This window comes from Thalassophryne amazonica, chromosome 17 (assembly GCF_902500255.1).
Source record: "Thalassophryne amazonica chromosome 17, fThaAma1.1, whole genome shotgun sequence".
Taxonomy (NCBI): Eukaryota; Metazoa; Chordata; class Actinopteri; order Batrachoidiformes; family Batrachoididae; genus Thalassophryne; species Thalassophryne amazonica.
In genome coordinates this window covers 7,480,766-7,508,732 of record NC_047119.1, presented here as the reverse complement: position 1 = coordinate 7,508,732, position 27,967 = coordinate 7,480,766, and the positions used below count along the sequence as shown (strand labels likewise).

The following is a 27,967-nucleotide window of genomic DNA, read 5'->3' as shown; positions in this document are numbered from 1 at the left end:
AAGAAGAAATGTTTTTCCGGTTGGTCAAAGTTCGTCATCTAGTCATTTACTCCGGCTACACAACTCCGAGATATCGGGTTTTCTGTCATAATGGATGTAAGTCAGGCGAAACAAGAGCATCTTCTCGCTTTAAAAGGTATTTTTATTTTTCACTGTCGATGCTAAACAGTGCCTTTGAAGACAGGGGTCACGCTTTGTAAACAGACGTAGAGTTAATGTGCGACAAGCTATTTAGCTTATGGTGAAATCAGGCAGCCATCTTTTGAGGGACTCCCCGCATCTAGAATCCTGCACATTGTGTGGCAGTGGATTGCACAAACTCGCATGAATGACGTAAAGTGTCACTATGCCAGTAAGCTTATTAGACTGTTTCTATTTTCCATGGAGCTACTTGGAGGCAATCTCTGAGGAAAGCATGTTTTGTAAAGCCAGCTGTCGATCATCATTTTAAAACATATTTGCATGATAAAAACTGATATCTTTCACAGTCTGTGACTCGAATTAAGTTTGAAATTCACAAGATTATATTTGTTATATGAATAATCAACAGTTTAGTTTGGATCATTAAATATTGAAATAAAATTTGAGAAATACATATTTAACATTGAATTAACTTCGATGGTGAGTCCTAGTTGTTTATTAAAGGCGCCCATCTATCAGAAACATCTCACTAGTTTTAAGAGTTCCTTAATTTGCATTTAACTTGCATTCAAAAATTTGCATTGTAAAATATTTTTGATAAATTTGAACTGTGCAGATAATGCTAACAAATTTAAATGTAATTTAATCAGTGTGCTTACATAAAAAAAAATCACTGAATAAAAGTCAGGTAAGAATATTATTGTAAGAAAAGCTGCAAAGGAGTCCCTCACAGTATGGCCGCCAACTTTACAGCGTCAGTGTTAGCTGCTAATAGTGTTCAAAAGTAAGATGCTTACATTGTTATTAAACCTACATATGTAACTGAAAGATGGAATATCTCTGGTTAGAATACCTACATAACCATGCTGCTTTACTGCTGTCTGGCGGTAAACTCTGTGGGCTCTGGATATAAACATTGATCAACATTTTTAGATTTTTCAGATTTTCACATTAATACATTGAGTAATTGACAACATAATTGATCGATTACAAAAACAATTATGAGTTGCAGTTCTACATTGAAGGCTGATGTATGAGTACTGTATTAACACTAACAGTGCCCACCTAAGAAAAACTTCAGGGGTCTGTAGCGATCAGCTTGTCTGTTGTCAGCACAGGTCCTCTTAAACCATTCTGTGGCTTTCAGTTATACTTCACACACGGGTAGCACACTGTATGAACAAAAATAATCGTTCTTGCCCATCATCTTCAATGAGAGGTAATTCATTTCAATTTATTTTAGTTTATATAGCGCCAAATGACAACAAAGCTGCCTCATGTCGCTTCACACAAGTAAGGCCTAACCTGTCCTTACCAACCCCTAGAGCAAGCACAGAGCCCGACCATTATGGATTTTTCGAGGCCGATGCCAATAACGATATTTGGATGAAAAAAATGCTGATAATCGATAAATCGGCTGATTTGCAAATAGCTGATAAATCAGCTGATATTATTATTATTATTATTTAAATGAATAAAATGTTCTTTTTTGGACCTTTAACGAAAAAGGTATGAGCTAAAAGTTGAAGCTTTGTCCTCATATTGATTAACTTTATAACAGAAAAATTTTCAAGTTCAAAAAATGCCAAAATGCAATTGGAGCAGTTAGGGGGCTATTCAAACAGGCCAACTAGTAAGATATCACTCCTGAAAATGATCTTTGCCATATCACGTGAGGTAAATCTGCCCTATGATTGGATTTTGGAAAACCATGTGACGGAGAACCAATTCTGACTGGACACTCACATTGTGCACATCATCACACATCTTCTATGAGGAGTACCAAGATGGCCAGCGGTGGATCGAAAGTCTGTGGAGTTAACTTTTCAGCAAAAAAAAAAAAAGTAAGTTTCTATCTCATATCATTAAAAAGTTATTTACAATTTAGTAAAGCTTGGTCCCAGCCGTCGTATACGACAGTAACGGCCCAGAGGGTTAATGGCAAACGGCAGTAATTCCCAGAACCCTTCTGGACGACCGGTGAATCTGAATGTTTCAACCTCTTAGTAGTAAACGAAAGTTTTTCATGCTAGAAATAAGGTCTACACAATGTGGGCTTAATAAAAAGCGTGACCGACGCAATGAAGCACATTTGACACATTACTACATAAACTGAGTTAATCAAACTGAGTTGAACTGAAATGGGAGAAATGTGGGGTGAATGTAAACGCAAAGTTATTACAAACAACATCCTTATAAACTTACTTGTATGCTTTTGTCAGCTGATCAGTGCAGTGTAACGATGAACTATGGGGGCCGTTGATGAACACATTTAAGCAGGGGTGTAAGCAGCTCTCAGTTGAATGGAGTCAGAGCTCCATCTACTGGACAAACGGTGCAAATACATTTACATTGCCGACATAAACATTATTTCAGTAACTGTTCTGTTTATGAGAAATTATCAGCGTTCTATCGTCAAAATTTCGGCCGATAGTGAATACTTTGAAAAGGGCTTATATTGGCCGATAATATCGACCGGCCGATATATCGGTCGTACTCTAGCACAGAGGCGACAATGGTAAGGAAAAACTCCCTCTGATGATACTGAGGAAGAAACCTCAAGCAGACCAGACTCAAAGGGGTGACCCACTGCTTGGGTCATTCTAGCAAAAAGGCTAACAATACAGAACACAACAACAACAGTTGACAAGCGTCCATGCAGGCATCCAGTCCACCATCAGGTGGGGTTGGGGAGGGGGACTGGGATCCTTAACAGGGTGTACACCGCCTCACACCCTATAACTGCTAGGATAGGCTCCAACTCCCTGTGACCCTTGTTTGGAGTAAGCGGTTATGCAGTTGAATGAATATTATATGGTATTGACTTCATAAGCTAACTCTTCCTAAACTGCTTTATGGATTTTGGTGAAACGTCACACAGTGGTAGCACACCATATTCGTGAAGGAAAAAGTATTCCTGTCCAACATCTTCAAGGTGACATAATTGGACTTTTGTGGTCAATTAAATGTGCAGAGGTCAACCAGTTTTTTAATTCAGTTGTTTCTTCACTACCTCTTATATAATACACTAGTGTGTTGCCTGTGGGGATCCACAGGCTCTAGATTGGGTATTGTTTATAAAATAGGTAGCTGACATTTTTCAAGGGTGGTAATAAATTATGCAAAGCTTGTATAATGAGGTGGAATGGTGTTTGAGTCCAGAATGTTTTTAGAACCTTTAGACCTCAAGAGTTTTTAGAAGAGGAACTCAACCCTTTTATTTCCTGTTAATTATGTATTTTTGTTTTATTTTAATTTACTGTCTTAATGTATTTCTAAATTGTTTAGGTTATCATATACCCACTGTTATCATTATTATTATTATTATTATTATTATTATTATTACTTCTGTGTTGTCATTTGATTTTTAAATGGACCACAATGGAAATAAGTGTTTTCACTTTCTTGTGTCATCCATGTATTTTGAACATACACTCAACAAAAATATAAACGCAACACTTTTGGTTTTGCTCCCATTTTGTATGAGATGAACTCAAAGATCTAAAACTTTTTCCACATACACAATATCACCATTTCCCTCAAATATTGTTCACATTTTGCATTTTCATTTTATTGATGAAATACTGTTTCATTATTGATAAATTTAAATAAGTCTATGCTTTATATATTTCCACAGATATTTTGATCTAGCTCTAAACAATAATATTCTTTATGCCTTGCAGTACTTAATATTCAAAAATGTATGAATCAGCACAAGAACCAATTATACAGCTGTGTAACATAAGAGAACATCCTTTACATGATAATGATATTTAAGTTGCTTGCATCATGACCAAGACTTGCTGACGTTTCAGTCAGAATATAGGTGGCACTTCTGTCTGTTGTTTTGGTCCTATCCAATGCTGCTGCATGTCCTGGTGTTACAACAGCTTTAATTTTACTGGCTTTTTGTGGCACTGGCATAACAAATTCTTCATCTGGACTTTCTGTGTTCTCTTCACTCTGGCTGGAGACAGTGTCAGGTAGTGAGACATTAGATGGTCCAGGCTCCTCCAGTTTCTCTTTGTATTTTGCTTCTGCAGCTTTCCTTTTTTCTGCTCTTTGTTCTTTGGCAGTTTGTATTTTATCTATGCCTGTCATGCATCCTCTACCTTTCTCTCGCTGAGCAAGTAGGAACTGTCTGTCATCTTTAAACTTTATCATTGTTAGGACATCCTGATGTGCCATGTCAAACAAGTCCTCCAAAGATTCACAAAACACTGTTTCATCTTTCTTCTGCTTGTCTATATTGCGATTCTTGGTCTTTTTCAATGTTTTCCATTTTCCGAACACCTTTTCTAACTTTGTGATCAGATGCTGCTTTGCCCTCAGTGGGATTCTAGCTCTCTCCCAAAAAGGAATTGCCATGTCTATAGAGGTTACAGCAGCATCATGGACAGCTTTCTTCAAATCAGTGTGTTTGAAGAAAAACACCTTGAGTATTTGCCCATTTGAGGGCAATTTGTTTCCCTTTATTTCAGTCGGTGGAACCAATAAGGTATACAAATGTTCTACTTCTAGTAGCTGACATGTTTTACTGAAGTTTCCAGTTAATGGTTAAGCATGTTAAGTCAGCAAGTGTCTCTTTTTACATTTATCTCATGTTAGATTCACCATCACCAAAGATCTGAAAGAAAAGAAGCTGTGAATTGAAGCAAAATTTTCAGCTTGTAGCCTAAAATAACATTTTTGAAAGTATGTTGTTTGTGAGAAATATTTAAACCCAGGTATAGTTTTAAATTGAATATAAAATTATACTTTAGTTACACTCAGGTGGTTAACTTCTATCCTCTTTATAAGTGATGTGATTAGATACTGGATAATGGATAACCTATTGCACGGGCACTCGGGCAGCGATAATTGATATATTTACAACCTTCAGCTATGATGTGCTACCTCTAAATATTAATGTATGACAAAAATATTTGGCAGGCTTTTTTTTCCCCAAAGCATCATAAAATGAAGGGGTGAGAGTAATGAATTTCCAACTTTTATTTTTTTGAACCACCCTATTACACGTGGTCTGCGGTTGTGAGGCTGGTTGGATGTACTGCCAAATTCTCTGAAACGCCTTTGGAGACGGCTTATGGTAGAGAAATGAACATTCAATACACGAGCAACAGCTCTGGTTGACATTCCTGCTGTCAGCATGCCAATTGCACGCTCCCTCAAATCTTGCGACATCTGTGGCATTGTGCTGTGTGATAAAATTGCACCTTTCAGAGTGGCCTTTTATTGTGGGCAGTCTAAGGCACACCTGTGCACTAATCATGGTGTCTAATCAGCATCTTGATATGGCACACCTGTGAGGTGGGATGGATTATCTCAGCAAAGGAGAAGTGCTCACTATCAGATTTAGACTGGTTTGTGAACAATATTTGAGGGAAATGGTGATATTGTGTATGTGGAAAAAGTTTTAGATCTTTGAGTTCATCTCATACAAAATGGGAGCAAAACCAAAAGTGTTGCGTTTATATTTTTGTTGAGTGTATTTACAATGATATTATGTACTTACATTCTTCTTCTTCTTCTTCTTCTTTGTCTTTCGGCTGTTCCCGTTAGGGGTCGCCACAGCAGATCAATCGTTTCCATCTCACCCTGTCCTCTGTATCTTCCTCTGTCACACCAACCACCTGCATGTCCTCTCTCAGCACATCCATTGAACTTGCTAAATAAAATCACATATACATGCACTCGCTTTTAATATAAAGATGGTTCCCCAATGGCGTGTGAGTCCAGAATGTAGTTAGCAACGTCCATTGTTCAGTGTTGTCAGCTAATATCTGTAGCTTCTCCAAAAATATTAGTCCTATCAATGTTCCGTTTTGGCGCCATTCATCCTTGACACAAAATACATAAGCAAACCAAACGGAAAATGTCAGCTCTCTCCAGTTTCTCTGTGATCGAAATTACACGCATGCACGGAGAGCTTTTTGTCTTTTATGCATTCTGCTGCAAGCAGGTGCTTCTATTTTAAGACAGACAGAAACAGAGTTGTTGCAGAAGACATCATTTGCAATACACTGGTACCGGCAACATGAAACTTAATTCAGCCATGGTAACAGCAACATGAGACTTACTTAACCAAACTAACTAAACCAATCGAACTACAAAATACAACAAATCAGAACACTGACAACACTGTTAAACTCACATGAACTACAAAACAACATTTAAAACCCAGAACTCCCATGGTGCATTGCAGTACAATGTTCATTTTTTACTGGTTAACTAAATTTGCTTGTTCACAGATATCTCGTTTTCAAGCAGGAAAAGACAAAAACACATCTTTTTTCCGCCTTATGTACATAAGAATAATGGCTTGAAAAATGCACACCAGATTACCCATATGTTGGTTCATTTGGTTCTGCCTTACAGAAACCTGGTTACAGCAGGATGAATATGTTAGTTTAAATGAGTCAACACCCCCGAGTCACACTAACTGTCAGAATGCTCGTAGCACGGGCCGGGGCGGAGGATTAGCAGCAATCTTCCATTCCAGCTTATTAATTAATCAAAACCCCAGACAGAGCTTTAATTCATTTGAAAGCTTGACTCTTAGTCTTGTCCATCCAAATTGGAAGTCCCAAAAACCAGTTTTATTTGTTATTATCTATCGTCCACCTGGTCGTTACTGTGAGTTTCTCTGTGAATTTTCAGACCTTTTGTCTGACTTAGTGCTTAGCTCAGATAAGATAATTATAGTGGGCGATTTTAACATCCACACAGATGCTGAGAATGACAGCCTCAACACTGCATTTAATCTATTATTAGACTCTATTGGCTTTGCTCAAAAAGTAAATGAGTCCACCCACCACTTACACTAGAAGTCTTTCAGAAAGCGCTGTAACTAGGTTTAAGGATATGATTCCTTTATGTTCTCTAATGCCATATACCAACACAGTGCAGAGTAGCTACCTAAACTCTGTAAGTGAGATAGAGTATCTCGTCAATAGTTTTACATCCTCATTGAAGACAACTTTGGATGCTGTAGCTCCTCTGAAAAAGAGAGCTTTAAATCAGAAGTGCCTGACTCCGTGGTATAACTCACAAACTCGTAGCTTAAAGCAGATAACCCGTAAGTTGGAGAGGAAATGGCGTCTCACTAATTTAGAAGATCTTCACTTAGCCTGGAAAAAGAGTCTGTTGCTCTATAAAAAAGCCCTCCGTAAAGCTAGGACATCTTTCTACTCATCACTAATTGAAGAAAATAAGAACAACCCCAGGTTTCTTTTCAGCACTGTAGCCAGGCTGACAAAGAGTCAGAGCTCTATTGAGCTGAGTATTCCATTAACTTTAACTAGTAATGACTTCATGACTTTCTTGCTAACAAAATTTTAACTATTAGAGAAAAATTACTCATAACCATCCCAAAGACGTATCGTTATCTTTGGCTGCTTTCAGTGATGCCGGTATTTGGTTAGACTCTTTCTCTCCGATTGTTCTGTCTGAGTTATTTTCATTAGTTACTTCATCCAAACCATCAACATGTTTATTAGACCCCATTCCTACCAGGCTGCTCAAGGAAGCCCTACCATTATTTAATGCTTCGATCTTAAATATGATCAATCTATCTTTGTTAGTTGGCTATGTACCACAGGCTTTTAAGGTGGCAGTAATTAAACCATTACTTAAAAAGCCATCACTTGACCCAGCTATCTTAGCTAATTATAGGCCAATCTCCAACCTTCCTTTTCTCTCAAAAATTCTTGAAAGGGTAGTTGTAAAACAGCTAACTGATCATCTGCAGAGGAATGGTCTATTTGAAGAGTTTCAGTCAGGTTTTAGAATTCATCATAGTACAGAAACAGCATTAGTGAAGGTTACAAATGATCTTCTTATGGCCTCGGACAGTGGACTCATCTCTGTGCTTGTTCTGTTAGACCTCAGTGCTGCTTTTGATACTGTTGACCATAAAATTTTATTACAGAGATTAGAGCATGCCATAGGTATTAAAGGCACTGCGCTGCGGTGGTTTGAATCATATTTGTCTAATAGATTACAATTTGTTCATGTAAATGGGGAATCTTCTTCACAGACTAAAGTTAATTATGGAGTTCCACAAGGTTCTGTGCTAGGACCAATTTTATTCACTTTATACATGCTTCCCTTAGGCAGTATTATTAGACGGTATTGCTTAAATTTTCATTGTTACGCAGATGATACCCAGCTTTATCTATCCATGAAGCCAGAGGACACACACCAATTAGCTAAACTGCAGGATTGTCTTACAGACATAAAGACATGGATGACCTCTAATTTCCTGCTTTTAAACTCAGATAAAACTGAAGTTATTGTACTTGGCCCCACAAATCTTAGAAACATGGTGTCTAACCAGATCCTTACTCTGCATGGCATTACCCTGAGCTCTAGTAATACTGTGAGAAATCTTGGAGTCATTTTTGATCAGGATATGTCATTCAAAGCGCATATTAAACAAATATGTAGGACTGCTTTTTTGCATTTACGCAATATCTCTCAAATCAGAAAGGTCTTGTCTCAGAGTGATGCTGAAAAACTAATTCATGCATTTATTTCCTCTAGGCTGGACTATTGTAATTCATTATTATCAGGTTGTCCTAAAAGTTCCCTAAAAAGCCTGCAGTTAATTCAAAATGCTGCAGCTAGAGTACTGACGGGGACTAGAAGGAGAGAGCATATCTCACCCATATTGGCCTCTCTTCATTGGCTTCCTGTTAATTCTAGAATAGAATTTAAAATTCTTCTTCTTACTTATAAGGTTTTGAATAACCAGGTCCCATCTTATCTTAGGGACTTCGTAGTACCATATCACCCCAATAGAGCGCTTCGCTCTCAGACTGCAGGCTTACTTGTAGTTCCTAGGGTTTGTAAGAGTAGAATGGGAGGCAGAGCCTTCAGCTTTCAGGCTCCTCTCCTGTGGAACCAGCTCCCAATTCAGATCAGGGAGACAGACACCCTCTCTACTTTTAAGATTAGGCTTAAAACTTTCCTTTTTGCTAAAGCTTATAGTTAGGGCTGGATCAGGTGACCCTGAACCATCCCTTAGTTATGCTGCTATAGACGTAGACTGCTGGGGGGTTCCCATGATGCATTGTTTCTTTCTCTTTTTGCTCTGTATGCACCACTCTGCATTTAATCATTAGTGATCGATCTCTGCTCCCCTCCACAGCATGTCTTTTTCCTGGTTCTCTCCCTCAGCCCCAACCAGTCCCAGCAGAAGACTGCCCCTCCCTGAGCCTGGTTCTGCTGGAGGTTTCTTCCTGTTAAAAGGGAGTTTTTTCCTTCCCACTGTAGCCAAGTGCTTGCTCACAGGGGGTCGTTTTGACCGTTGGGGTTTTACATAATTATTGTATGGCCTGCCTTACAATATAAAGCGCCTTGGGGCAACTGTTTGTTGTGATTTGGCGCTATATAAAAAAATTGATTGATTGATTGATTTGAGATGAAATAAATAAATTAAGCTGCACGCTGTGAATATTCTGTGATATCTGCGTATCCATGCATGTAAAACTCTGTAATATGTTTGGCATAACACTCATTTTTCATTTTGTTTTTCAGTGATGCGATTAACAAAGCCGACACTCTTCACAAACTTGCCGGTGACGTGTGAAGATCGAGATCTGCCAGGTAAGAGGATTTATGTAGACCACAGACCACAACAAGAACAGAATTTAAATGGTAAATGGACTGCATTTATATCGCGCTTTTCCATCTGCACCAGATGCTCAAAGCGCTTTACAGTAATGCTTCACATTCACCCCAAGATCTCTGTTTCACTGACTGCCATCTAAATATACACAAGACACTGAACAGAGCAGCTGCTGTTTCCTGGCTCCAAGCATGTTCAATAAACATTTTAAATTGACCTCTCTGGAACGTGTGGTGTCACTGCTCTGGCTGTGGATCTACAGGCTCGGACTCTTGTCTCATCTTGGACGCAAATGCATTTGATTCACATGTTGAATGTTTTGAGAACAAGCTATGTTTAAGGTGCACAAGAACTTATTAAAAGATTTTTCCTATGGATGTGTGCAATAAAGAAGGAAAACACCAGAAGGCTGTAGACGGCACTGAAGTGAGCCTTGCAATGTTGCTTCACTTTCCTTTGAAAGCTTCTGTTTGCGTAGTCTTTCTGTCTTGAAATGAATGTTTCAGCGGATTATCTGTAACTGTCTGATGTTGTTTCAGGATTTAGTGGACAAATGAAAGCAGGAAACGTCTTTTTTTTCAGCAATACTATTCCCCAACACTATTATAGGCCTGGCCAGACCAACAAGAATCCCCACCAGGCCAGAAATATTTAGTTCATAACGCCAACGGAAATGACTGCCAAATGTCCATTAATTTGGATGTTCATGTTATTTCAGTGCATCTGCAGCACTTTGATTCTGGTTTTCCCTCACAAAAGCAGTCTTCTGTTAAATAACGTATTTTTGAAGTGATTTGCCAGTATGGTAATCGGCTTATTGTTTTTTAATCTTACCAGCAGTCTGCTAACAGCAGCATAATGTGAAAAATTCTTGATGTATCCTATTGTCCACATCAAATAACGTTAATAGTCAGAGTTCTATTGAAAGCTCAGAGTAGAACAGAATCTACACTATAGATTTGTGATTTATATACGTATATATATAGATATGCAGATGTTTTATTTCATGAAACACTCAGCATTTGTGTAATCTGTTGGTGCTGTTAAAACTCCTTGTCATTAGCTGCTGTTTTACCCCAAATGGCTGCGATGTTGAATGCAAAGTGTCATTTAAAAATAAATTTAAAAAAGAATTCAAAGCTGCAATTCTTAGTGTGATCTACATGATGCCTTTGTCAGACAGCAGCTTGTTAGTCAGCCACTGTCCTGCACCAGAATCAGGGTTGCTAATTTGTGGCCCAGGGGTCACATTTGGCCCCGCCTAGTTTGGTGTGGGCATTGTTCATTATGGCGTCTCGACTTAATCTTTGAAGAAAAACATGGGTGCACATCCACTCTGAGGTCTGTTGTTTACACCCATGCAGTTGGTGGTGTGGTTGGTGAAGCTGATTTTAAAGGGGTATCAAATCAGTATAAGAGGAGTCCCTCAAATTCTGCCAACTGTTATATAAAGTAGAGATGTTGTTTTATCCACTCCTACAAATTTCGTTAAAAAAGGCTGATGGCACGGGCCACCAGGTGGCGCTAAACTTCCCAAAATCGGGCTAATCGAGTACTTTGGCGCCCACTGGTGGCCAGTGCATCAAGACCCCAATGTTGTTTCAGTTGCATTAGATAGAGTATGGCCTTTATTTGTTGATAACATTGAAATCTGGTTGGGGTCTTGATGGCGCAGAGGGTTATGGGCCTTTAAATACAGCCAGTTTTGTAAAATGACCAGACTTTGAGCACCCCCTATATTCAGTGCCATTGATCCCCTAACCTAATATGTATGTAAGATGAAAGAGTTTGCCTCCATAAGTCATTTGATAGTTAAACTAGCTTGGGAACTTGATGTCACTGAATGTTACACCACTTGAAAGATGGGAATTTAACCCTCTGGGGCCATCGCCGTCGTATACGACGGCTAAGACCAAGCTTTACTAAATTATAAATAACTTTTGAATGATATGAGTTAGAAAATTACTTTTGTTTTGCTGAAAAGTTAACTCCGCGGATTTTCGAGCCAGCCATCGGCCATCTTTGTACTCCTCATAGAAGCTGTGTGATGACATGCGCAATGTGAGTGTCCAATTTGAATTGGTTCACCGTCACATGGTTTTCCATAATCCAATCGTAGGGCAGATCATTTTCAGGAGTGATGTGTTACTATTGTGGAGTGATATTGTGTATGTGGAAAAAGTTTTAGATCTTTGAGTTCATCTCATACAAAATGGGAGCAAAACCAAAAGTGTTGCGTTTATATTTTGAGTGTATTTACAATGATATTATGTACGTACATTGAACTTGCTAAATAAAATCTATTCAAATGGGCCAACTACACTCAACAAAAATATAAACGCAACAATTTTTGCTCCACTAGTTTGCATGTGAATGTTACTGTTGCCCTCTCTGCGTAAAGCACTGTTTACCATATCAATGGACAACAAAACGCATAGACCATTTTGTATATATTGTTCAAAATGTGCATTTGTATTTATTATTTGAACCTTTTTGTTGTACAGTCTTTCACACAAGACCTCAAATTACCTTTATAAAGTGTCAAAACAGTTGTTTATTATAGTTTGCTGTGTGTTTTGAATAAATGTGTGTGGAAAATTATTTTTCGCTTTATTTTTTCCTTGCCTATTTTGATTGTAAACCTTTATTACACTTATAAAACACAACAAAAAACATATATATTCTGAAAGCACGGGTTGTCCTGAAAAAAGAGACATAAAATTTGATTGTGGGATGTAGGGAGAGCTGTTAACAGCAATAGTAAAACAGTTATGCCAGGTGAGTGAACTGTCCAAAAAATGCCCTCAGACCCCAGAGGGTTAATTAAATATCAGTTTTTGCTTATTTTTGCCTTGAACTTTGATGACCCTGGCAAGGTCACACGAATTTTCAATTTTATAACTCTGTCAAAGAAGATCCAATTGCAGAGTATTATGTAGGATGGTATCCTTTATCGACTGACAAAGTTTGATCTTGATCTGATCCAGATTTTCAATTTTGTGGACATTTGAATTTAACATTGAAAACCCCATTTAATGTATATTTTACATTATGTCTTAATCAAAAGTGCCTCAATCACTCTCATTTTTCTGTTATGGATTTACCTACACCACCAAAATTGGATGAAGGTTCCAATTTTATGCCTGGTTGTCTACCAGTTATCAGTTGGAAATCAAGTGCCAAAAAGCAATGACAAATTGTGCACAGCAGAGATAACCATTGTTCTGTGAAAATGATTTGAAAAAGAATTCAGAAACCAAAAAAGTTGAAGAAAAACAAAAACAAAAACCCGACAGCACCACAAAAAACTTTGATGCACACGCATGAACTAAATCCATCCTCCTGACATGGTTTGTGGTGCTGTAGTTTATTTTGTTCTCCATGTTAAAAACCTCATATTCTGTTTTTGCCTCCCACAGGAGATTCATTTGGTCATCTCATGAGGAACGACCCATCGACTATTAAAGGAGCAGAAACATTAATGCTTGGAGAAATGTTAACGTTACCACAGAACTTTGGGTAATAAATTATGTTGTTTTGAACTTGTGACACTGGTCTGTTTGGATTTTAAAAGAAGTCAACACCATTGTTGAAAAAAATAAAAATGCATATTTTCACAGAGTGACTTTACTTTTCTCCATTATTTGCACAGAAATATTTTCCTTGGCGAGACCTTCTCCAGTTACATCAGCGTGCACAACGACAGCAGCCAAGTTGTAAAGGACATTCTTGTGAAGGTATCTCAAATGCAGCACATGAGTAATGCATTCCACAGTCCTCATCGCTGCCGTGCACAACATCCTGTTATGCTGTTCTTGCAGGCCGACTTGCAGACCAGCTCACAGAGGCTCAACCTTTCTGCATCAAACTCCGCAGTCGCAGAACTCAAACCTGAATGCTGCATCGACGACGTCATTCATCATGAAGTCAAAGAAATTGGAACGCATATGTACGTCTTCCTGTCCTTAGTTTTAAAATATACTCTAATTCAGGGGTGGCCAAGTTCGGTCCTCAAGAGCTCTAACCCCTGCTCTAATTATAATGCTTTATGTGTCACATGTTGAGCTTCCAGTCAGGTAGTTATGTAGTTTTTGGAATTTTGCCTGTGTACACCACAACAGTGGAGATAAAAGGAAAAACAGTCAAGATGTTCTTGAAGTGGAGACTTTTAGCTTTAATTCAGGGGGTTTAACAAAATGTCACATTAACCATCCGGGAATTACAGCCATATGTATACACAGTGCCTTCATTTTCAAGCCCATATGTAATTGAACAAACTAAATATGAGTATTATTTTTATGACAATCACTTTTGCAGCCACTTTTCTTTTTTGACAAGTCAGAGGATCCATACATGAACATTACCAGGTCACTGTATTTGTCTTGGACTTCTTTTGCATGAACTATTAAAATATAATGCAATGCTAAAATCCCCTTGACTGTATGCACTTTGTGTTCTTTATAATTTGCAGTAGTTTAATGAATTATTAAGATCCTGTTGTCTTGCGTACAATTTGTATATGTTCAATAAAGCCCCTCTATCAATCAAACAATCAATCAAAAACAATATGTTTTAATGGCGTCTGTAGGAGGCCTTGCATGTGTGCATATATGAGCTTTTGAAAAGAGCGGAAGTTGTGCAAATCAAGGAATAATTGTAGATCACCCTCTGTGCATTTGCAGGTATTAATGAAACAAATCTAACTCCATAGAAAATTAGCTTTGAGTTACCAGAAGTTAGTGTGCATGGTAACGGCTGCGATTTGTCTTGTAAATCAGTGCACAGGTTTTATTAGGTTCCGAAAATAGCATTTTCAGTTTTAGAAGTGTTTATTTCTCACTAGCTTTTACACAATATATGAGAAAAGTGTTATTTCTAGCCAGAAATGAAGTGAAGTTAGCAGCTGGCGAAACCAGGAAGTGACATCACCACACTAACAGCCGCTAAATGTTTTGAAAATCCTTGCAGAGGTATTATCAGGTTCCAAAAACAGCATATTCAGTTTTGGAAGTGTTTATTTCTCACTAGCTTTTATGCAATATATGAAAAAGGTGTTGTTTGTAGCCAAAAATGACATGAAGTTAGCAGCTAGCGACACCAGGAAGTGACGTCACCACGCTAACAGCCGCTAAATGTTTTGAAAATCCTTCCAGAGCTGTTATCAGGTTCCAAAAACAGCATTTTCAGTTTTAGAAGTGTTTATTTCTCACTAGCTTTTACACAATATATGAAAAAGGTGTTATTTGTAGCCAAAAACAATGTGAAGTTAGCAGCTAGCGACACCAAGAACTGACTTCACCACGCTAACGTCAGTGAGATCATGCTATTTAAAAAATGTAGGTCAAGGTTAGCCATCTTTGAACTTGATCAAAGGTCTGTGTCCCAAGAATGTTCCCTATGAATTTGAAGACCCTAGCAGTAGTCTAGTAGGACTGGACTTATAGTGAGCACAGACAGACGGACGGATGGACAGACAAAAAGCCTTCACAATACCTTTTGGCCATATTTGATGGCCTCGAGTAAAAATACAAACAGCGTGGCACCACAGGATATGACTGATGGTGCAAGAAGGAGGGAAGCCACCAAGCTACCTATGACACCTCTGAACGTATTATAGGCAACAGTAAACACCACACTCCTGGATGTATTTCTTCATGATTGGTGTGAATGAAGTCCAAGACACATTTGGTGACTTTGAAATGTTTACGTTCCCTGACATGTCTTAGGAAAACTGGCTGTGAAAGTGATGATTTGTTTTAAAATTATTCTTCACATTGAGTTTGTTGAGTTGCTTCTAGGCTCTGAATATGAATACACTATGTATAGAAATGGCTGGAATTCCTAAATGTGATTATTTTTGTTAAAGTGTTTTAATTAAAGCTGAAAGACTCCACTGCAGCCACCTCTTAAATGTTTCATTTCAACTCTGTAAAGTGGTAAAATGTCAACATATTTATGTCCAAATAGTTCTGAACTCGATTGGATCTTTCTTTGTGTTTACTGTTAATTTCCTCTCTTCTGAATTTCAGCTTAGTCTGTGCAGTTAGTTACACCACTCAGCTTGGGGAGAAGCTCTATTTTCGCAAATTCTTCAAATTCCAGGTGAGTTACACTTGAGCGCTCTCATTAGATGACAGCGGTAAACCCGTGGCTTGTTTTTGGCAGCCTCCTGCAAAAAATCACAAGTCTGCATCACAGCAAACACGATTTCCACCCTCGCTGTGGATTTGGTGGATCAGGCTTAAAGTCGGCTGGCCTCAGTTTGACGACTAATTGCAGGAGCTCGGGTTTCAGGCGTCGCTGTTGTGTGGAAAAGCTCAATTTTTCTGCTGTAATGGACGATCAGTGTGTGAAAGCCACAGCATTCAGTTTGCAATCTGTCTTCAATCAGGTTTTGAAGCCGCTGGATGTGAAAACAAAGTTCTACAATGCAGAGGTAAGTCAGCGCCACTGTGCAGACAGAACCACTGCAGTGTGTATATGTGACATGAAAGTTGTTGTTTTAACAATGGTGACAGGTTTCATGTCATAACTAATTATTGTAAAGATTTCCACGTGCTAATAGAGTCGTGTATTTTAGACCGGAAAACCCTTACGTCTCCTTATTGTTTGCTTAAGGTTTATAATTTGTGTTACTGTCAAATTGCAGTAGTAGAGATGAAGGGTTTTCCTGTAATCAGTCAGCTTTACCATTTTCCCTCTTTTTCATATCAATAGTAATAGGTTGCAGATATTCATGATCATCATTGGCATGTAACTTCATTTGTTTATTGTGTCTTGTATTTTATTTCTCCATTAGAGCGACCTCAGTTCTGTGGTAATGTCTTCTGTTCTCATCGCTGAACACATGCTTTTTTCTTCATCCTGTCGGTGCAGCACACTCTCTCTATTTGTGGCCAATAGAAAGGTGCAAAATGAGAAAGAAATGGAAACATATAGATATTAAAGTTAAACTGTTCAAACTGTGGTAGCATAAAAGCAAAATTGTCTTTTGATTTGACCTTTTTAGGTGCTTGGCACAAATGGCCCATTATCTTTCTTTTGCCCTTTCTTTGGACACTTATGCTTTCTTGCACACTCATCTCACCCAGGGCTTGGGCATTTCAGTTGGCATTTGTGGATGGAGGTGAGTTGGGATGATACTGATTCTCACTGCAGAAATGATCATTTTTTGTTACGGTTGTATACAATGTTGGATAAACGAATGATGGTGGCTGACTGTCTCCTTTCCAACATTTATTTTACTGGGTTGAAGATTTGCTGCAACAGGGTTATTTGGGCCACATACGTTGGTCACAACCAACCAGGGTGGAGAAAGTTTTGATATGGCATTTTGGTCACCAATTTATAGTGTAGCCAGGTACGGGTCAATGAACGATCAAAACTTTAAAATGCTTCAATCATATTGAAAAGTATACTATATTTTTTGCCTGATTATAGAAATAAATTACAAAAATGTATAGTTTGGACTATTTGACTGAATTTTATGAAGTTATGGTGTAAAAACCACAAAATGGGGACAAAGGTCAATTTCAGTTTGTACAGGGGTCAAAAGTTAAAGGTGCTCCAGTTTTTGTAAAAAGGTGATGAAAATTTATTGGTTCAACTAATAGTTTTAATAATTGGAATAGTTTTGACAGTGTTGAATACTTGGTGTCCATAGTATTGGTAAAATAAAGTCAACATCCACTGGATTTTATGTCATCCAACATATGTTACCCCGTAACGTGATAACTTAGCGTAACAAATTGTGCGCACTATTCATTTTTAGAGACCCTACGTATTAACTCAATTAATAATTTGCATCACTTGTGCTGTTTTTACCCCATAATTCCATAACATTCAGTCATAGATTGTCAAAACTATACCTTTTTGATCAGATAAACAATATGGTGCATTTTTTTTTTTAATATGATGGGAGCATTTTTAAATGTTGACCCCTGTGTAATCATTTTGTAACCCCCACTTGGCTGCAGTTACCACCCTGGGATAGCTATTATACTTTTTTCAAGTCCCCATAGATAGGAGACTAAAATACCATATCAGATGTGTTTCCACCCTGGGTGGTAGCGACATGCCAACTTTCAGGGGTGTTTTTAGCCCCTCCCCCAAGGTCAAAACACTTTGCACTAGGTGTGACAGTGACGACTCAAATTTTCATTATTCTTTGGTCATAAAATACACACAATACACAATTTGACATTTTGGTCGTTGATGGATTGACGGTTGGTGACCTCTGTGATGGTCACTGTTGAGAATTATGTCCCAGACATTTGTGTGTGTGCATTTGATTATATGCAGCTATTTCCTGTTGAAGTGACACGTGTTACAGTTTCAACAAAACTCAACAAAACATATATCATCGTATTTAATTTTCAGGAATTCCTTATAATAGCTTTGCATGGAAGAGAAACGCTGAGCTCTGTGATGTAACATTAACCGCACTCAGAGTGGTTTAGCTCACAAACTATCAGTTATAGGCATGAACTAATCTCTGCTTCTTTCTCATTGGATACTAGAGGTTGCATGGAGATCAATCAATCAATCAATCAATCAATTTTTTATATAGCGCCAAATCACAACAAACAGTTGCCCCAAGGCGCTTTATATTGTAAGGCAAGGCCATACAATAATTATGTAAAACCCCAACGGTCAAAACGACCCCCTGTGAGCAAGCACTTGGCTACAGTGGGAAGGAAAAACTCCCTTTTAACAGGAAGAAACCTCCAGCAGAACCAGGCTCAGGGAGGGGCAGTCTTCTGCTAGGACTGGTTGGGGCTGAGGGAGAGAACCAGGAAAAAGACATGCTGTGGAGGGGAGCAGAGATCAATCACCAATGATTAAATGCAGAGTGGTGCATACAGAGCAAAAAGAGAAATAAACAGTGCATCATGGGAACCCCCCAGCAGTTTACGTCTATAGCAGCATAACTAAGGGATGGTTCAGGGTCACCTGATCCAGCCCTAACTATAAGCTTTAGCAAAAAGGAAAGTTTTAAGCCTAATCTTAAAAGTAGAGAGGGTGTCTGTCTCCCTGATCTGAATTGGGAGCTGGTTCCACAGGAGAGGAGCCTGAAAGCTGAAGGCTCTGCCTCCCATTCTACTCTTACAAACCCTAGGAACTACAAGTAAGCCTGCAGTCTGAGAGCGAAGCGCTCTATTGGGGTGATATGGTACTACGAGGTCCCTAAGATAAGATGGGACCTGATTATTCAAAACCTTATAAGTAAGAAGAAGAATTTTAAATTCTATTCTAGAATTAACAGGAAGCCAATGAAGAGAGGCCAATATGGGTGACATATGCTCTGTCTTTCTAGTCCCCGTTAGTACTCTAGCTGCAGCATTTTGAATTAACTGAAGGCTTTTTAGGGAACTTTTAGGACAACCTGATAATAATGAATTACAATAGTCCAGCCTAGAGGAAATAAATGCATGAATTAGTTTTTCAGCATCACTCTGAGACAAGACCTTTCTGATTTTAGAGATATTGCGTAAATGCAAAAAAGCAGTCCTACATATTTGTTTAATATGCGCTTTGAATGACATATCCTGATCGAAAATGACTCCAAGATTTCTCACAGTATTACTAGAGGTCAGGGTAATGCCATCCAGAGTAAGGATCTGGTTAGACACCATGTTTCTAAGATTTGTGGGGCCAAGTACAATAACTTCAGTTTTACCTGAGTTTAAAAGCAGGAAATTAGAGGTCATCCATGTCTTTATGTCTGTAAGACAATCCTGCAGTTTAGCTAATTGGTGTGTGTCATCTGGCTTCATGGATAGATAAAGCTGGGTATCATCTGCATAACAATGAAAATTTAAGCAATACCGTCTAATAATACTGCCTAAGGGAAGCATGTATAAAGTGAATAAAATTGGTCCTAGCACAGAACCTTGTGGAACTCCATAATTAACTTTAGTCTGTGAAGAAGATTCCCCATTTACATGAACAAATTGTAATCTATTAGACAAATATGATTCAAACCACCGCAGCGCAGTGCCTTTAATACCTATGGCATGCTCTAATCTCTGTAATAAAATTTTATGGTCAACAGTATCAAAAGCAGCACTGAGGTCTAACAGAACAAGCACAAAGATGAGTCCACTGTCCGAGGCCATAAGAAGATCACTTGTAACCTTCACTAATGCTGTTTCTGTACTATGATGAATTCTAAAACCTGACTGAAACTCTTCAAATAGACCATTCATCTGCAAATGATCAGTTAGCTGTTTTACAACTACCCTTTCAAGAATTTTTGAGAGAAAAGGAAGGTTGGAGATTGGCCTATAATTAGCTAAGATAGCTGGGTCAAGTGATGGCTTTTTAAGTAATGGTTTAATTACTGCCACCTTAAAAGCCTGTGGTACATAGCCAACTAACAAAGATAGATTGATCATATTTAAGATCGAAGCATTAAATAATGGTAGGGCTTCCTTGAGCAGCCTGGTAGGAATGGGGTCTAATAAACATGTTGATGGTTTGGATGAAGTAACTAATGAAAACAACTCAGACAGAACAATCGGAGAGAAAGAGTCCAACCAAACACCGGCATCACTGAAAGCAGCCAAAGACAACGATACGTCTTTGGGATGGTTATGAGTAATTTTTTCTCTAATAGTTAAAATTTTGTTAGCAAAGAAAGTCATGAAGTCATTACTAGTTAAAGTTAATGGAATACTCAGCTCAATAGAGCTCTGACTCTTTGTCAGCCTGGCTACAGTGCTGAAAAGAAACCTGGGGTTGTTCTTATTTTCTTCAATTAGTGATGAGTAGAAAGATGTCCTAGCTTTACGGAGGGCTTTTTTATAGAGCAACAGACTCTTTTTCCAGGCTAAGTGAAGATCTTCTAAATTAGTGAGACACCATTTCCTCTCCAACTTACTGGTTATCTGCTTTAAGCTACGAATTTGTGAGTTATACCACGGAGTCAGGCACTTCTGATTTGTTAGCAAATGATTTGTCAGCTGTGAAGACGACCGTGTTTGTTCATTCAAAACATCAACTAGTGGCCACAATCAAGAAGAACTATCCCACACAGATACCAGATCTTTTTTAACCAGTTTGGGAGATTCTGCAACTTACATACGTGGACAAAATTGCTGGTGCCCCTATATTTCATGTACACATTTTAATATATGGTCATAAATAAATGCAAACAAAGCCATTCAGTTTAATCACAAATTTTTTACAATGTCCAAATTTTTTTTTTTTTTTTTTGGCAACAAGAACAAAACAAAATGCTTTCATGAAGTGAAACAAAAAATCCTGACATAAAACACATGCTGGATATAGTTAGTGGCAACCTTTGATGTCACATGCACGCACAGAACAAATCAGATCTCGGCTTGCATCTCTCAGGCACCTTCTAGCAAACTGTAGCTGAAATTTCACATCTTGTTTTTAAGAAAATCCTTCTCTGCTCCTCTCCACCATGAAGCTATATAACTGTTGACAACAGTTAAAAGTTACACTGTGCACGTTTTTTTGTAATGACAACTTGACATTTTTTGGATTGTCTTGATTATGACAACTTGACATTAATCAAAGTTGTCTTTGGTCTTCAGTTGTTTGCCAACTTGTCAACCCCTGAGGAAAACATTCCTCTAAAATCAACATAAATATAAAAAAAAAAGCTCAAACGCGCTCTTAAAGATGGATGATGTCATATTTCTCTCTGTTTCCAACTCCATCACTTCCTTAGTTGAGACCCTGAAGATCTGGTGGACCATTGGGGAAAACGTTAAGCTCAAGGGTATCAATGTGGATCTTCTTTAATGTTGTGAAGTCTATGGTTCCCACAATTTTTGTAGATATTTGTATAATAGATTCTACAGTTACTTGTGGCACCACAAATCTTCTCAACATGGTTCCTGTGGAGGAACCTAATTAGTGGAAGTGGGTCTCTTTTTTTTTTTTTTTTTTTCCCCCTCCTGTTCATGCACTTTACAGAAGCCCTCAGGTACAGCTAAAGCCCCCCCCCAATTTACCCCAGATTATGGTAATTGGCCATTCATAAGAATTTTCAGCAGTTTAATAGATTTATGTTTTTTTTTCATCCATGTTGTATAGAGAAGCATACACTAAAAATCTGATCCAGTTGGGGAAAAATCAAATACGTTTATCTTGTAACATTTTATTTTAAAATATCTTTATATGGAAATAAAGTGCACATTCTAACTGACTTAACAAACATTGTTTTGTGAAATGGAAATTGTGTAGAAAGGAGAAAATTGAGTGTGAAAGTTTTCAGCCAACATGTATGTGTACATTTGCCCACAGCTGTACGTGTTCATCCAAACTAGTTGATGTTTGATGGGCTTGTTGGTGACCTCTCCATGAGTTTATCTCAATAGTTGTGCAACCCCTACTGTGTATGCTCTGCTGGTTAGCGCATCTACTAACAAATTAATCCTCAAAGGTGCACTGAGCGTATCATTTAAACAGTCTGTCATTGTTGATAAAATTGTGCAGCTCAGTTGGCCTCTGAGGTTCTGTCACTGTTATAAAGGTTGGTAATGCCGGTTTGACCCCTGACCCTCTGCTCCAGACAGATGAAGTCTTCCTGGAGGCTCAGATTCAGAACATCACCACCTCTCCCATGTTCATGGAGAAGGTCTCTCTGGAGCCCTCCATGATGTACAATGTCACAGAGCTAAACACAGTCAAAAGTGAAGATCAGCGGTATGTTTACTGCACTTGCGTGTTCCTTCTGGTTGACTTTATGAGAATGTGAGCAGTGTTCTTGTAGCACTTATGCAGACTCTAAACCTTCTCCACCAGAGAGTCAACATTTGGGAAAATGTCCTACCTGCAACCGCTGGACACACGACAGTACTTATACTGTCTGAGGCCAAAGCCTGAGTTTGCTGAAAAGGCCGGCGTCATCAAGGGTGTGACGGTCATAGGAAAGCTTGACATCGTCTGGAAAACCAACCTGGGAGAGAGGGGGAGGCTGCAGACCAGCCAGCTGCAAAGAATGGTAACTCCGTGTGTGTGTGTGTGTGTGTGTGTGTGTGTGTGTGTGTGTGTGTGTGTGTGTGTGTGTGTGTGTGTGTGTGTGTGTGTGTGTGTGTGTGTGTGTGTGTGTGTGTGTGTGTGTGAGTACTGTAGGGGAGGTGATGGTCTAGTGGTTAAGGTGTTGGGCTTGAGTCCAGAAGATCATGGGTTCAAATCCCCACCTGACTGGAAAATCACTAAGGGCCCTTGGGCAAGGCCTTTAATCCCCTATTGCTCCCGGTGTGTAGTGAGTGCCTTGTATGGCAGCACCCTGACATCGGGGTGAATGTGAGGCATAATTGTAAAGCGCTTTGAGCATCTGATGCAGATGGAAAAAGCGCTATATAAATGCAGTCCATTTACAGTAGTGTTCAGAATAACAGTAGTGCTATGTGACCAAAAAGATTAATCCAGGTTTTGAGTATATTTCTTATTGTTACATGGGAAACAAGGTACCAGTAGATTCAGTAGATTCTCACAAATCCAACAAGACCAAGCATTCATGATATGCACACTCTTAAGGCTATGAAATTGGGCTATTAGTAAAAAAAAAAAAGTAGAAAAGGGGGTGTTCACAATAATAGTAGTGTGGCATTCAGTCAGTTTGTCAGTTTTGTGGAACAAACAGGTGTGAATCAGGTGTCCCCTATTTAAGGATGAAGCCAGCACCTGTTGAACATGCTTTTCTCTTTGAAAGCCTGAGGAAAATGGGACGTTCAAGACATTGTTCAGAAGAACAGCGTAGTTTGATTAAAAAGTTGATTGGAGAGGGGGAACTTATACGCAGGTGCAAAACATTATAGGCTGTTCATCTACAATGATCTCCAATGCTTTAAAATGAACAACAAAACCAGAGACGCGTGGAAGAAAACGGAAAACAACCATCAAAATGGATAGAAGAATAACCAGAATGGCAAAGACTCACCCATTGATCAGCTCCAGGATGATCAAAGACAGTCTGGAGTTACCTGTAAGTGCTGTGTCAGTTAGAAGATGCCTGTGTGAAGCTAATTTATTTGCAAGAATCCCCCGCAAAGTCCCTCTGTTAAATAAAAGACGTGCAGAAGAGGTTACAGTTTGCCAAAGAACACATCAGCTGGCCTAAAGAGAAATGGAGGAGTATTTTGTGGACTGATGAGAGTAAAACTGTTCTTTTTGGGTCCAAGGGCCGCAGACAGTTTGTGAGACGACCCCCAAACTCTGAATTCAAGCCACAGTGAAGACAGTGAAGACAGTGAAGCATGGTGGTGCAAGCATCATGATATGGGCATGTTTCTCCTACTATGGTGTTGGGCCTATATATCACATACCAGGTATCATGGATCAGTTTGGATATGTCAGAATACTTGAAGAGGTCATGTTGCCTTATGCTGAAGAGGACATGCCCTTGAAATGGGTGTTTCAACAAGACAATGACCCCAAGCACACTAGTAACCGAGCAAAATCTTGGTTCCAAACCAACAAAATTAATGCCTCGCAGATGTGAAGAAATCATGAAAAACTGTTATACAACTAAATACTAGTTCAGTGATTCACAGGATTGCTAAAAAAGCAGTTTGAACATAATAGTTTTGAGTTTGTAGCATCAACAGCAGATGTTACAATTATTGTGAACACCCCCTTTTCTACTTTTTTTTTACTAATAGCCCAATTTCATAGCCTTAAGAGTGTGCATATCATGAATGCTTGGTCTTGTTGGATTTGTGAGAATCTACTGAATCTACTGGTACCTTGTTTCCCATGTAACAATAAGAAATATACTCAAAACCTGGATTAATCTTTTTATTCACATAGCACTACTATTATTCTGAACACTACTGTATGTACACTGTCAGCCACAAAAAAGGACTTGACTATTACCCCCGTGCATGCTGCTACAAGTAGGGTATTGAAAAGTTTAGATCTGAATTGGGGATAGATGTCCCACATGTGGATGATATTTAGAACAGGTATTATGAGTTATTGCTTGAAGATATGCTTGTGGTTACATTAAACACAAAAATAAACTTTTCTGTAACCTTTATATTGGTCTCATTACCTTTGATGTTGGGTGACCTTGATAAGTGTTAAGTGTTTAACTCATCAGTTTGAAGCCAGTTGTGATCAAAGGTCGTGGAAGGGTTGTGTGTTTGTCAACGACAAAGTGGTTCTGTTTTGAACAAAATTTGTGAAATGTCAAAGCCACACGGAACCAAATATTAGTGTCACAGAATCACAAAAAATAATAATTTGCATAAATCTGTGTGAAGGCACAGGTGATGCACTCCAAGTGTCCCTTCTTGTTTTCGAGGTGCTACACATGATTTAGTGCATCACATCAGACCAAAACACCATCTTCCGCTGAATGCCACCCTCCCCCGAGGAGACGGAACATCAATTGGAGTCCTTTCACAGCTTGAAGGGTTAGCCAACTGGGAAAACCTAGACCTTTGTTGATTCTCATCTGGTTGCATTTGTGGGCAGAGACCTTTTCAACCTCCACTGGTTTAGAAAGTCTTCACAGCACTTCACTTTTTCTATGTTTTGTTATGTTACAGCCTTATTCCAAAATGGATTAAATTCATTTTTTCCCTCAAAATTCTACTCACAACACCCAATAATGACAACATGATTTATTTTCTCTTTAATTTAAATAAAAAACTAAGAAATCACGTGCACGTAAGTATTCACACCCTTTGCTCAATACTTTGTTGATGCACCTTTGGCATCAATTAGAGCCTTAGGTCTTCTTGAATATGATGCCACAAGCTTGGTGCACCTATCTTTGGGCAGTTTGGTCCATTCCTCTTTGCAGCACCTCTCAAGTTTCATCAGGTTGGATGGGGAGCGTCGGTGCACACACATTTTCAGATCTCTTCGAAGATGTTCAGTCAGATTCAGGTCTGAGCTCTGGCTGGGCCACTCAAGGACATTCACAGAGTTGTCCTGAAGCCACTCCTTTGATATCTTGGCTGTGTGCTTAGGGTCATTGTCCTGCTCAAAAATGAACCGTCGCTCCAGTCTGAGGTCAAGAGCGCTCTGGAGCAGGTTTTCATCCAGGATGTCTCTGTACATTGCTGCATTCATCTTTCCCTCAATCCTGACTAGTCTCCCAGTTCCTGCTGCTGAAAAACATCCCCACAGCATGATGCTGCCACCACCATGCTTCACTGTAGTGATGATGCCTGGTTTCCTCTAAACATGACGCCAAAGAGTTCAATCTTTGTCTCATCAGACCAGAGGATTTGGTTTCTCCTGGTCTGAGAGTCCTTCAGGTGCTTTTTGGCAAACTCCAGGCGTCCACTGTACCAGACAGGCCTGATTCATGGATTGCTGCAGAGATGGTTGTCCTTCTGGAAGGTTCTCCTCTCTCCACAAAGGAATGATGGGGCTCTGACAGAGTGACAATCGGGTTCTTGGTCACCTCCCTGACTAAGGCCCTTCTCCCCCAAACGTCTAGTTTAGACGGGCGGCCAGCTCTAGGAAGAGTCCTGGTGGATCTGAACTTCTTCTATTTACGGATGATGGAGGCCACTGTGCTAATTGGGACATTCAAAGCAGCAGAAATGTTTCTGTACCCTTCCCCAGATTTACGCCTCAAGACAATCCTGTCTCAGAGGTCTACAGACAATTCCTTTGACTTCATGCTTGGATTGTGCTCTGACTGGCAACTATGGGACCTTATATGTAGACAGGTGTGTGTCTTTCCAAATAATGTCCAATCAACTGAATTTACCCCAGACTCCAATTAAGCTGTAGAAACATCTCAAGGATGAAGTTGCTCCCAGTGTGTAGTGAACGCCTTGTATGGCAGCACCCTGACATTGGGGTGAATGTGAGGCATTATTGTAAAGCGCTTTGAGTGTCTGATGCAGATGGAAAAGTGCTATATAAATGCAGTCCATTTACCATGATCAGTGGAAACAGGATGCACCTGAGCACAATTTTGAACTTCATGGCAAAGTACGTGAGTACTTATGTAGCTTTTATTTTTAATAAACTTGCAAAAATCTCAAAATAACTTTTTTCACAGTCATTATGGGCTATTGTGTGTAGAATGTTGAGGAAAAAATGAATTTAATCAATTTTGGAATAAGACTACAACGTAACAAAACGTTGAAAAAGTGAAGTGCTGTGAATACTTTCTGGATGCACCATATGTGGGCCGTCACTGCTGCTTTCTCTTTAAACAAGGAAAGGGCAACATTTTCATCGGGCTGGACTCACATGCACTGCATATTCATGCACGAGGTGTGTGCACTGACTGGGCACACACAGCCAATGTGGCTATAAAAACAAGGAATGGAAAGCTCTGATTGCAGCAGACGTACTGGGACAGTTGCCTCATTCTCTGTGCAGGACGCCATTACACCGCTACATCTTTACATAGAAAAATAGTTGGCTGCTATATTAATGCTTTAAAAAACATTGTCTACCTTTAAGGCCCCAGGTTATGGAGATATCAGACTGTCACTAGAGATGATTCCCGACACTGTTAACTTGGAAGAACCTTTTGACATCATCTGTAAAATCACCAACTGCAGGTAAAACTCCCCATCTGCACGTATTTTACCACCCAGAATGTAATCAAAAGTGTTAATGTTCAGGAGAAAGATGTTAATAATCTGAGCCTGACATCTGTGTTGCAGTGAAAGAATCATGGACCTGGTGCTGGAGATGTGTAACAGCAGGTCCATCCACTGGTGTGGCGTATCAGGACGTCAGCTGGGCAAACTCAGCCCTGGAGCCTTCTTGTCTCTGCCGCTCACACTCCTCTCATCTGTCCAGGGTTTACAGGTGTGAGACCAGCTTTTAAAATAATACACTGGTACATGCAAGTGTCTTGAATGTAAAGTAGTACTTTTTGTACTCCTATGTTTTAGAGTATTTCTGGATTGAGGCTGACGGATACGTTTCTGAAGAGGACCTATGAATATGATGACATTGCACAGGTCTGTGTGGTTTGTCCGTATACGAACAACTAGTCCTAAGAACTTTAACTTTTTGTATTTTACATGTGAATGGACCAAGTGTGGAATTGTGCACATGTGCTGATATTTCACTCTTTTTGCAGCAATTCATGTTTTAAAATGAATAATATGTCTGTGAATAATATAAATCATTGTTTGAAAGTAATTGTTTAATGTGCATAAATATTAATAAAATCTCTTTACTTTTTGATTTATTGCTATAAAAAAAATCATTTTATGATGTCCAGTT

General features: G+C 39.0%; 1 protein-coding gene across 2 annotated transcripts; it reads left to right on the top strand.

The window, feature by feature from the left end:
• Positions 1–4: 4 nt before the first annotated feature.
• On the top strand, positions 5–27,928 carry trappc13 (trafficking protein particle complex 13). Of its 2 annotated transcripts, XM_034192576.1 has the most exons (13): positions 5–136; positions 9,682–9,750; positions 13,192–13,291; positions 13,425–13,509; positions 13,594–13,721; positions 15,802–15,874; positions 16,164–16,208; positions 16,572–16,589; positions 22,320–22,453; positions 22,553–22,751; positions 27,191–27,291; positions 27,397–27,544; positions 27,631–27,928. In XM_034192576.1, exons 1-13 carry the CDS (start codon positions 91–93, stop codon positions 27,730–27,732), a joined length of 1,248 nt encoding a protein of 415 aa, XP_034048467.1. In that variant the 5' UTR covers positions 5–90; the 3' UTR covers positions 27,733–27,928. The 2 variants fall into 2 exon arrangements, with proteins under 2 accessions (XP_034048467.1, XP_034048468.1); XM_034192577.1 differs by lacking the exon at positions 16,572–16,589.
• Positions 27,929–27,967: the final 39 nt, after the last annotated feature.

Excerpts from the sequence above, each read along its gene's own strand:
- trappc13 (XM_034192576.1), top strand. The coding sequence starts at position 91 with ATGGATGTAAGTCAGGCGAAACAAGAGCATCTTCTCGCTTTAAAAG. Across the intron at positions 13,722-15,801 it reads AAAGAAATTGGAACGCATAT|CTTAGTCTGTGCAGTTAGTT; the intron begins GTACGTCTTCCT and ends TCTGAATTTCAG. Across the intron at positions 27,292-27,396 it reads TGTAAAATCACCAACTGCAG|TGAAAGAATCATGGACCTGG; the intron begins GTAAAACTCCCC and ends TCTGTGTTGCAG.